Source organism: Oncorhynchus tshawytscha, linkage group LG26, assembly GCF_018296145.1.
Source record: "Oncorhynchus tshawytscha isolate Ot180627B linkage group LG26, Otsh_v2.0, whole genome shotgun sequence".
NCBI lineage: Eukaryota > Metazoa > Chordata > Actinopteri > Salmoniformes > Salmonidae > Oncorhynchus > Oncorhynchus tshawytscha.
In genome coordinates, this window is record NC_056454.1 from 43,355,932 (window position 1) to 43,368,599 (window position 12,668).

At 42.7% G+C, this 12,668-nt stretch overlaps 1 protein-coding gene across 4 annotated transcripts in view; it reads right to left on the reverse strand.

The window, feature by feature from the left end:
- LOC112225647 (rho GTPase-activating protein 15) overlaps window positions 1-12,668 on the reverse strand; it is a 69,622-nt gene that overhangs the window by 33,210 nt on the left and 23,744 nt on the right. For all 4 annotated transcript variants that reach the window (XM_024389771.2, XM_024389770.2, XM_024389772.1 and 1 more), the window contains exons 6-7: window positions 4,688-4,786; window positions 3,992-4,160 (exon numbers count right to left, since the gene is read on the reverse strand). In XM_024389771.2, the coding sequence (XP_024245539.1) occupies window positions 3,992-4,160; window positions 4,688-4,786 (268 nt within the window). The remainder of the gene's footprint in view (window positions 1-3,991; window positions 4,161-4,687; window positions 4,787-12,668) is intronic.

The window sequence follows — 12,668 nt, forward strand, 5'->3', positions numbered from 1 at the left end:
GAAAAGGAACGCTATGATGTTATGTTTGTCTATAGAAAGGCTCAGTAGGCTAATATAGGCTTTTATGGGCTCAGTAGGCTTTTAGGCTCAGTAGGCTTTTAAAAATCCACCTTTCCAGAAACAAGTCTCTCACCGTTGCTGCTTGCTATAAATCACCTTCAGCCCCCAGATGTGCCCTGGACACCATATGTGAATTGATTTCCCCCCATCTATCTTCAGCGCTTGTGTTGTTAGGTGACCTTAACTGGGACATGCTTAACACCCCTGCCATCCTACAATCTAAACTTGATGCCCTCAATCTCACACAAATTATCAATGAACCTACCAGGTACAACCCCAAATCAGTAAACACAGGCACCCTCATAGATATAACCCAACCAACGTGCCCTCCAAATGCACCTCTGCTGTCTTCAACCAGGATTTCAGCGATCACTGCCTCATTGCCTGCATCCGTAATGGGTCTGCGGTCAAATGACCACCCCTCATCAGTGTCAAATGCTCCCTAAAACACTTCAGTGAGCAGGCCTTTTAATCGACCTGGCCCGGGTATCCTGGAATGATATTGACCTCATTCCATCAGTAGAGGATGCCTGGTTATTCTTTAAAATTGCTTTCCTCACCATAAGCATGCCCCATTCAAAAAATGTATAACCAGGAACAGATATAGCCCTGGTTCACTCCAGACCTGACTGCCCTTGACCAGCACAAAAACATCCTGTGGTGTACTGCATTAGCATCAAATAGCCACCCTCGATATGCAACTTTTCAGGGAAGTTAGGAACCAATATTCACAGGCAGTTAGGAAAGAAAAGGCTAGCTTTTTCAAGCAGAAATTTGCATCCTGTAGCACAAACTCCAAAATGTTCTCGGACACTGTAAAGTCCATGGAGAATAAGAGCACCTCCTTCCAGCTGCCCACTGCACTGAGGCTAGGAAACACTGTCACCACTGATAAATCCACAATCATTTAGAATTTCAATAAGCATTTTTCTACGGCTGGCCATGCTTTCCACCTGGCTACCCCTACCACTGTCAACAGCCCTGCGCCCCCCACAGCAACATGGCCAAGCCTTCCCCACTTCTCCTTCACCCAAATCCCGATAGCTGATGTTCTGAAAGAGATGCAAAATCTGGACCCCTACAAATCAGCCAGGCTAGACAATCTGGACCCTCTCCTTCTAAAATTATCAGACAAAATTGTTGCAACCCCTGTTACTAGCCTGTTCAACCTCTCTTTCGTATCGTCTGAGATTCCCATAGATTGGAAAGCTGCCGCTGTCATCCCCCTCTTCAAAGGGGGAGACACTCTAGACCCAAACTGCTAAACACCTATATCTATCCTACCCTGCCTTTCTTAGGTCTTTGAAAGCCAAGTTAACAAACAGATCACCGACCATTTCGAATCTCACCGTACTTTCTCCGCTATGCAATCTGGTTTCCGAGTTGGTAATGGGTGCACCTCAGCCACGCTCAAAGTCCTAAACGATATCATAACTGCCATCGATAAGAGACAATAGACAATACTATGTAGCTGTATTCATCGACCTGGCCAAGGCTTTCGACTCTGTCGAACACCACATTCTTATCGGCAGACTCAACATCCTTGGTTTCTCAAATGACTGCCTCGCCTGGTTCACCAACTACTTCTCAGACAGAGTTCAGTGTGTCAAATCAGAGGGCCTGTTGTCCAGACCTCTGGCAGTCTCTATGGGGATGCCACAGGGTTCAATTCTCAGGCCGACTCTTTTCTCTGTGTACATCAATGATGTTGCTCTTGCTGCTGGTGATTCTGTGATTCCCCTCTACACAGACGACACCATTCTGTATACTTCTGGCCCTTCTTTGGACACTGTGTTAAGTAACCCCCAGACGAGCTTCAATGCCATACAACTCTCCGTCCATGGGACGCAAACTGCTCTGAAATGCAAATAAAACTAAAAGCATGCTCTTCAACCGACCACTGCCCGCCCGTGCAGCATCACTACTCTGCACGGTTTTGACTTAGAATATGTGGACATCTACAAATACCTAGGTGTCTGGTTAGACTGTAAACTCTCCTTCCAGACTCACATTAGGCATCTCTAATACAAAATTGCATCTAGAATCGGCTTCCTACTTCGCAACAAAGCATCCTTCACTCATGCTGCCAAACATACCCTCGTAAAACTGACTATCCTACCGATCCTTGACTTCGGCGATGTCGTTCACAAAATAGCCTCCAACACTCTACTCAGCAAATTGGATGCAGTCTATCACAACGCCATCCATTTTGCCATATACTACCCACCACTGCGACCTGTATGCTCTCGTTGGCTGGCCCTCGCTTCATATTTGTTTCCAAACCCACTGGCTCCAGGTCATCTATAAGTCTTTGCTATGTAAAGCCCTGCCTTATCTCAGCTCACTGGTCACCATAGCAGCACCCATTGCACGCGATGCAGCAGGTATATTTCACTGGTCAACATAGCAGCACCCATTGCACGCACTTCAGCAGGTATATTTCACTGATCACCATAGCAGCACCCATTGCACGCGCTCCAGCAGGTATATTTCACTGGTCACGCCCAAAGCCTCCTTTGGTCGTCTTTCCTTCCAGTTCTCTGCTGCCAATGACTGGAACGAATTGCAAAAATCACTGAAGCAGGAGACTCATATCTCCCTCACTAACTTTAAACACCAGCTGTCAGTGCAGCTCACAGATCACTGCACCTGTACATAGCTCATCTGTAAATAGCCCATCCAACTACCTCATCCCCATATTGTTATTTATAAAAAGAAACAAATTGCACCCCAGTATCTCTACTTGCACATTCATCTTCTGCACATCTATCACTCCAGTGTTTAATTGCTAAATTGTAATAATTTCACCACTATGGCCTATTTATTGCCTTACCTCCCTTGTCTTACCTCATTTGCACACACTGTATATAGATTTTTTTCTACTGTATTATTGAATGTACGTTTGTTAATTCCATGTGTAGCTCTGTGTTGTTGTTTGTGTCACACTGCTTTGCTTTATCTTGGCCAGGTTGCAGTTGTAAATGAGAACTTGTTCTCAACTAGCCTACCTTGTTAAATAAAGGTGATATAAATAAAATAAGTATAAAAATATGCCTTCACAATGCTACAGCCTAGGTTGATATAACGCTTCACCTCATCTCTCTACCTGACCCTCGCTCTTACTCTCTCCTTAGATTCCCACTGTTATTATCCTTCCAGGAGTCTCTCACATGGCTGTCTTTTTCTAGTTTTTACTCCAATTGAACTTTTCCATGTCTAAAGGAAGTCCAGGCACTGCTTGTCAATCTAACAAAAGGCTTTGTCTATGGACTAGCTTTGTCTATGGACTAACTTTGTCTATGGACTAACTTTGTCTATGGACTAACTTTGTCTATGGACTAACTTTGTCTATGGACTAACTTTGTCTATGGACTAACTTTGTCTATGGACTAACTTTGTCTATGGACTAACTTTGTCTATGGACTAACTTTGTCTATGGACTCGTTTGTCATCCAAGAAACACGTTTGAGATATGTCTTATAGTACATTTTGGAGTACACAGAGATGCAAAGCAAAATATATTGTTGTCAAGTGATTATTTCATATTTGATGGTTACTGATAATGGGCCTCTTTACACCTATGTGGATATTCCATAATAAATCTGCATAGTCATTTACAACATTAACAATGTCTACACTGTATTTCTGATTAATTTGATGTTATTTTAATGGACAAAAAATGTGCTTTCAAATTTGTGCTTTCAAAAATTTCAAATCACATTTCTAAGTGACCCCAAACTTTTAAACGGTAGTGTATATTATGCAAATGTGCGAGCAACCACTTCCTTAGAAAAAGCTATTCTGAGTCATTGAATGCCTGCAGTAGCACAGAGAAGAGACAACTTTTAATCAGCATACTTTTGTGAGTTCAAGCTTGTACCAACACATGAGCAACTGTAGTAGAACTAGCTAGTCATTGGAGACAACTTACTGAGTGAGCGTCTGTGTTCAGGTTTGGGTTCCTTTTTGCAGAGGGACTCAGGTGCAGGTCTTGGCAGTGACAGTGTCTTGCTCGGCAACCCATGTCTAGGTAGGTACTCTGTGCTGTTTGCCCTTCGTATGCCAGGCTTATCAGAGGCCTTCCCAGCGGCTCCTTTAGACTAGAACAGAAAGGAGGTTAAAACATTTCATTCCAAAGGTCACTGGCTTCACATCTCTTTATTATCACTCATTATTCATTATAAACTGGGTGGTTCGAGTCCTGAATGTTGATTGGCTGACAGCTCTAATTACGTTGGTAACCAGTTTAATAATAGCAATGAGGCACCTCGGGGGTTTGTGGTATATGGCATCTTTGTGGTATATACCACGACTAAGGGCTGTATCCACGTTGTGTCGTGCCTAAGGAACTGCCCTTAGCCATACACTGTATCACACTCACTCGTGTATTATTGCTTAAGTATAGCATGTCAATGTGATTATTTACACTATGTGGAACATAAAATCATACGTTTGACCTGGAGTCAATGATTTAGGGAATTGTTTTACTTTCATTTTGGTTAGCATGGTATGACTAAACAATGTTCTGAATGATTTATAGTCATCGTTTCAATGTCCGAAATCATAAAGACTTCAGAAATGTCATAACTTCAGTCTATAAGTCTGTAAGAAACAGCAAACTGCTTACCAAATAGTCAGCTGTCCTTTTAATAGCGTCATGCCATTTAGAAATAGTGTGGTAATTGTCAGCCTGGAGAAGGAACTCACTGCCGGAGCTGGTTGTTATCTGGAACAAAGGTGCAAATTGACTTAAATAAAAAGGTACAACAAATAACAGGTCTTGTTCTAATGTATTCCCATGAAGTGGAGCATAACGCAAACCGAATGGCATACGTTCAAATTCGTAATACCCTAAACTAACAATAAGTATTTACATTTGAATTACATTTAAATGACACCCACTTATCTACGTGATTTGGTAAGAATGTGCTCACTCCAGCATCAGCAGCCCTTGATACTCATTCCTTTGGTCTGCTGAGAGTCTTATCAGTGACGTGCCTGTTAATGTATCTGTGTCTGTGTGACAACAAGCTCACGTTGTGCATGGTGTGTGTGTGTGTGTGTGTGTGTGTGTGTGTGTGTGTGTGTGTGTGTGTGTGCCACACTGTCTTCTCAGAGGGGAAAACATAATTAGCGTGATACTTGTCATCTTAATATCGGGTCTGTTCTGCATTTCTCCAACAGTGCAGTAACAGCATTTGGCGCCGTCAAACTGAATAACTGTAATGTTAATAAAAGTATTTGAGAAACCATGACGACATCAAGTGGTTTTGAACTTTAAAAAAAATGTTTGCTCATCTTTTGCAACTGACATGGTCAAATGAGCAGATATGGTATCTCATACCATACAAAATGATTAAACAGTTATCTTCCTAAATTAACCATTCATGTTCACAATGGAAATATCCTTTAGTGCATATGTTCTCTAAGCTTGTTGATGGCCAAATTTGACGACATGTTTTAAATCGGTCAAAGCGTTTGTCTACAATGGGAGTTTTTGATATTGTACTACAGTATATTCTTTAGTCTTTAGACACATGGGGGTTACTGTTTTTAAACACATTTCATAAATCAAGTCCTGTGAAAACATGTTCAAATTATTTATATATGTTGCGTATGCACAAAATATGCCCCAAGGCATGTGTGCACCAGTTGTCATGCACCAGTTGTCATGCACCAGTTGTCATGCACCAGTTGTCATGCACCAGTTGTCATGCACAGTTGTCATGCACAGTTGTCATGCACCAGTTGTCATGCACCAGTTGTCATGCACCAGTTGTCATGCACCAGTTGTCATGCACCAGTTGTCATGCACCAGTTGTCATGCACCAGTTGTCATGCACCAGTTGTCATGCACCAGTTGTCATGCACCAGTTGTCATGCACAGTTGTCATGCACAGTTGTCATGCACCAGTTGTCATGCACCAGTTGTCATGCACAGTTGTCATGCACCAGTTGTCATGCACCAGTTGTCATGCACAGTTGTCATGCACCAGTTGTCATGCACCAGTTGTCATGCACCAGTTGTCATGCACCAGTTGTCATGCACCAGTTGTCATGCACCAGTTGTCATGCACCAGTTGTCATGCACAGTTGTCATGCACAGTTGTCATGCACCAGTTGTCATGCACCAGTTGTCATGCACCAGTTGTCATGCACAGTTGTCATACACAGTTGTCATGCACCAGTTGTCATGCACCAGTTGTCATGCACCAGTTGTCATGCACAGTTGTCATGCACAGTTGTCATGCACCAGTTGTCATGCACAGTTGTCATGCACCAGTTGTCATGCACCAGTTGTCATGCACCAGTCATGCACAGTTGTCATGCACAGTTGTCATGCACAGTTGTCATGCACCAGTTGTCATGCACCAGTTGTCATGCACAGTTGTCATGCACCAGTTGTCATGCACCAGTTGTCATGCACAGTTGGCTTTTACCAAAAACCGAACTTTTTTTTTTGCACCAGTACAACCCACAGTTGAGCTCAGCTCAACACTGATTGGCTAATTATTTATTTTTTTATGAAAGGAGGCCAAATGCCTGCTGGCATTAATCAATCAACATTTTATACTCTTTCACTTCAGACAGCATCAGATACATGGGCTACACATACTGAGACAGAGGAGAGCTGTTTCCCTCGCTCTGATGATTTCTCAGGTGAGATACAGCTACTGGCAAATTTACATAAAATTATGAAAACATATATGGGGAAGCCTGGCTAGTATCCTAGTATCCTAGTATCGTAGTAGACGACAGGGTGTGCGGTTTATACCATACAGTAGAATTGAACAGGCGAACAGAACATAGTTTGCATTGAAGTGTGTAGGATACCTCTGTAAGTAGTGCTACTGTAGTTTTCATCAGAGTAGATCATGTTTCAGAATTTGTGGGTTTGGGTTCGGGAAAAAGTGAAACAAAACATTATTGCATTCAAACAATCTGTTGAGGTGTCACTGTTTTTGTCTTTCAGAAACGGTCAGAAACAGCAAATGTTCCGGCAAAAGAAAACCTTCTGCCAACACCTCCAAAGACATTTGATGAAGTTCCCCATTGCAATTTTCTTTAGAAACTGCCTAGTTCCAATACTTACATAGTATACAGCAAATAAGGATGTTATTGTCACTTCACACACACACACAGACACACACAGACACACACACACAGACACACACACACACAGACACACACACACACAGACACACACACACACAGACACACACACACACACAGACACACACACACACACAGACACACACACACAGACACACATATACACCCTGAGAACATGCAGTAGGAGCAAATTCAATGAAGTAATTTTTTCAGCTTCTTTACTCTTTCTCAAATCTTAATAATTGTCTGGACCAATATATACATATAAAAATTATATTTAAATTAATCCACTCACACACTCCTACAGTATATTAAACAGCATAAAAAATAAGCAAATCCAATGTAAGTCAATGGAGATGGCCTGCTACAACATTCTCCCTCTTTCTCTCCCTCTCGCACAAGCACATGTGTGAAAAACATAACACAGACATCAATGCATGTGTGTGTGTGTGTGTGTGTGTGTGTGTGTGTGTGTGTGTGTGTATGTCAGTGGTATGTGTGTGCAGATAGGTTGTTATTCTACATGGACCTTCAAAGTTTGGGACTATTGTGGAGCTGACTTTTCTGACTTCATTACAAAGCGTCAAGAACTGTTAAGCAGCATTACTTTGTGATGCCAGATAAAAGCGGGGAAATGGTTACGGGCCCAATCCTTGTCAGAGTGAGTTTGCCACCCCTCTCTTCTTGGGTTACAAGCATCTGAACAAGCATGTTTGCTCTGGAACAGTGTTTTTCCTGGAGGCGGCCCCACGATGTGTCAGTAATAGCCTCTGCAATCACACTGCTGCATTGTGGGGAATAGGTTACGGAGAGGCTTACTGGTGAATCTGAAAGTTCTTTCAAAACAACCAAACACACAAACCAACAAGTCTCAGAGCATATTGTTTTCTGTTCTCTAACGTAACTTATTTGTAATCAGATACACAATACATGTATTTATATCTTAGAAATAACAGCACTGGTCTGTGGTGTTTTATCACCTCTTCTACCCATGATTAACAGGATCATAATGGACTTGGATAGGTGGTTTCATAACCTCAGTTTGATGTCTTTGCATAAATGTTGCATTAGTTACAGTCTGTTCCTCTTAGAAATGTTATATGGTGGACAACACACTGAGCTCCCTCTCTTTTCCCACAGGGGAAAGAGCTAGCTAGGACTTAATATATTTATGTTTCATTTTGCCATTCACAGCTCCTCATAATTGTAAAATGATGGTAGAAAGGATATACATCAGTATGTCAAAGCTCTGGGACTTCCAATCATGAATCGAACCAGGGTCTGTAGTGACACCTCTAGCACTGATATGCAGTGCCGTAGACCGCTGAACCAGGGTCTGTAGTGACGCCTCTAATACTGAGATGCAGCGCCTTAGACCACTGAGCCAGGGTCTGTAGTGACGCTTATAGCACTGAGATGCAGCGCCTTAGACCTCTGAACCAGGGTCCGCAGTGACGCCTCTAGTACTGAGATAGGTGTCTTAGACCGCTGAACCAGGGTCTGTAGTGACGCCTCTAGCACTGAGATGCAGTGCCTTAGACCGCTGAACCAGGGTGTCTGTAGTGACTCCTCTTGTACTGAGATGCAGTGCCTTAGACCGCTGAACCAGGGTGTCTGTAGTGACTCCTCTTGTACTGAGATGCAGTGCCTTAGACCGCTGCACCAGGGTCTGTAGTGACTCCTCTTGTACTGAGATGCAGTGCCTTAGACCGCTGCACCAGGGTGTCTGTAGTGACTCCTCTTGTACTGAGATGCAGTGCCTTAGACCGCTGCACCACTCGGGAGCCCCTAAAATACACTATTGTGTTCTCTACTCTCCACCTTTCACATACAGTGCCTTGCAAAAGTATTCATCCCCTTGGCATTTTTCCTATTATGTTGCATTACAACCTGTAATTGAAATGGATTTTTATTTGGATTTCATGTAATGGACATACAGAAAGTAGTCCAAATTGGTGAAGTGAAATGAAACAATAACTTGTCTCAAAAAATGAAAAATAAAAAAACTGAAAAGTGGTGAGTGTATATGTATTCACCCCCTTTACTATGAAGCCCCTAAATAAGATCTGGTGCAACCAATTACCTTCAGAAGTCATATTATTAGTTAAATAAAGTCCACCTGTGTGCAATCTAAGTGTCACATGATCTGTCACATGATCTCAGTATATATACACCTGTTCTGAAAGGCCCCAGAGTCTGCCACACTACTAAGCAAGGGGCACCACCAAGCAAGCGACACCATGAAGACCAAGGAGCACTCCAAACAGGTCAGGGTTAAAGTTGTGGAGAAGTACAGATCAGGGTTGGGTTATAAAAAAATATCATAAACTTTGAACATCCCACGGAGCACCATTAAATCCATTATTAAAACAATGGAAATAATATGGCACCACCACAAACCTGCCAAGAAAGGGCCGCCCACCAAAACTCATGGACCAGGCAAGGAGGCCATTATTCAGAGAGGCAACAAAGAAACCAAAGATAACCCTGAAGGAGCTGCAAAGCTCCACAGCGGAGATTGGAGAATCTGTCCATAGGACCATTTTAAGCCGTACACTCCACAGAGCTGGGCTTTATGGAAGAGTGGCCAGAAAAAGCCATTGCTTAATGAAAAAAATAAGCAAATACTTTTGGTGTTCGCCAAAGGGCATGTGGGAGACTCTCCAAACATATGTAAGAAGGTACTCTGGTCAGATGAGAATAAAATTGAGCTTTTTGGCCATCAAGGAAAAAGCTATGTCTGGTGCAAACCCAACACCTCTCATCACCCCGAGAATACCATCCCCACAGCATGATGCTGCCACCACCATGCTTTACTGTGGGGATGTTTTTCATCGACAGGGACTGGGAAACTGGTCAGAATTGAAGGAATGATGGATGGTGCTAAATACAGGGAAATTCTTGAGGGAAACCTGTTTGTCTTCCAGAGATTTAAGCTGGGATGGAGGTTCACCTTCCAGCAGGACAATGATTCTAAGCATACTGCTAAAGCAACACTCGAGTGGTTTAAGGAGAAACATTTAAATGTCTTGGAATGGCCTTGTCAAAGCCCAGACCTAAATCCAATTGAGAATCTGTAAACCAGCAGAACCCAACCAACTTGAAGAAGCTGGAGCAGTTTTGCCTTGAAGAATGGGCAAAAATCCCAGTGGCTAGATGTGCCAAGCTTATAGAGACATACCCCAAGAGTTTTGCAGCTGTAATTGCTGCGTAAGGTGGCTCTACAATGTATTGACTTTGGGGGGGGAATAGTTATGCACGCTCAAGTTTTCTGTATTTTTGTCTTATTTCTTGTTTGTTTCACAATAAAAAAATATTTTGCATCTTCAAAGTGGTAGGCATGTTGTGTAAATCAAATGATACAACCCCCCCCAAAATGGATTTTAATTCCAGGTTGTAAGGCAACAAAATAGGAAAAATGCCAAGAGGGGGTGAATACTTTCGCAAGCCACTGTAAATCATTGATTTCGTAGGGAGATTTGGACAGATTTTTTGAATTATGTGCATGGATGTCAAATTAAAATCCTAGGCCTAAAAGCCTAGTCCTTGAAAGAGGAAACCAATATTAGTGAACGTTTACTAACTGGTCCCTCCAACTGGTCCCTCCAACTTGTAATCTCTGATGAAGTCCAATAGCCTACAATCATCTTCGTATTGGGGTTTAAGACTCAGGATTTAACGTGTAGTCTGTGGGATCCTCATACAGAAAAGCATCCTGAACATTATGTCCTTTTCTTCTGTCATCTTAGAAACGGAAGCCTTCTATTGAAATGTCTGGCTTACACCAAAGTCTATCTGACTTCCTGATAAGACAGACTCTTCCCTCTGAAGTTTAATCAAAAAGGGAGAGCAAACTGGTTAAAAATATATCAAACACATTTTTTTTTTAAGGAGCTGCACGGTCAAAGATGCATGAAAGATTATCTGAAGCAGCGAGGAGACATGACGGCAGACGCTCCCTGTCTATTCCTTCTGTTCATGAAAAATGGAGATAAGCTCCTTTAACTAAACAGGGCCCTGTCCAGCCTCCATGTTCACACGTCAGCTGTCCTAATCTGAGACGACACAAAGGTACAGTAGGGCACCACCTCTCTGTCATCAGGCTCATATTGAGCTGTAGGTTCGCTGGGACGCAAACTCATTAATACGCCTTGATATTATTCTAATCCTGACATGCGCCGGGGCTCCTGAACTAAGGGTTTGGAGATTTTAATTATCATGGTCTTTTTATTGTCAGGCAAATGTTTTACAGGAGATGCTAATCTACATGAAAGCAGATCCCCCAACAGCTCCTTATATCAATGCGCCAGCTAGAGAACACTACAGACAGTATTGGAGGTGCAGGCTAGAGAACACTACAGACAGTGTTGGAGGTGCCGACTAGAGAACACTACAGACTGTGTTGGAGGTGCAGGCTAGAGAACACTACAGACAGTGTTGGAGGTGCAGGCTAGAGAACACTACAGACAGTGTTGGAGGTGCCGACTAGAGAACACTACAGACTGTGTTGGAGGTGCAGGCTAGAGAACACTACAGACAGTGTTGGAGGTGCCGGCTAGAGAACACTACAGACAGTGTTGGAGGTGCAGGCTAGAGAACACTACAGACAGTGTAGGAGGTGCAGGCTAGAGAACACTACAGACTGTGTTGGAGGTGCCGGCTAGAGAACACTACAGACAGTGTTGGAGGTGCTGTGTTGGAGGTGCTAGAGAACACTACAGAGAACACTACAGACAGTGTCGGAGGTGCCGACTAGAGAACACTACAGACTGTGTTGGAGGTGCAGGCTAGAGAACACTACAGACAGTGTTGGAGGTGCCGGCTAGAGAACACTACAGACAGTGTTGGAGGTGCAGGCTAGAGAACACTACAGACAGTGTAGGAGGTGCAGGCTAGAGAACACTACAGACTGTGTTGGAGGTGCCGGCTAGAGAACACTACAGACAGTGTTGGAGGTGCCGGCTAGAGAACACTACAGACAGTGTTGGAGGTGCCGGCTAGAGAACACTACAGACAGTGTTGGAGGTGCAGGCTAGAGAACACTACAGACAGTGTTGGAGGTCCAGGCTAGAAAAGATTAATTGCATAGTTTATGCCCGCCAAATAACAATGATCTTCATAACAAACAGACCAATAGTTTCATTTGAATGCATGACTGTTATTAAAATGTGAGGTATTATAGTAGATAATCAGTTTTGACAATGCAATGGAAAACTGAGCCAATGATGTTCATATCACAGTACAATAACTGCATATAAAGAGTATGACTTCTATTCAGAGAATATATTATATATAGAATATATTCAGCTCCTTGTAACTATACAAAACAAGTCAAAGCTTTCCTGTGTATTTTGACTAAGTGAAATGTAGTGCAATGTAATGTTTTACTTTTAGAAATGAAAAAGAATAGGAAATACATGTTTATATTTGATCACATTTCTTAATAAAGAGGGTGTTGAATGTCTGGGCTTTCTTTCGACTGGAGCCATTAATAT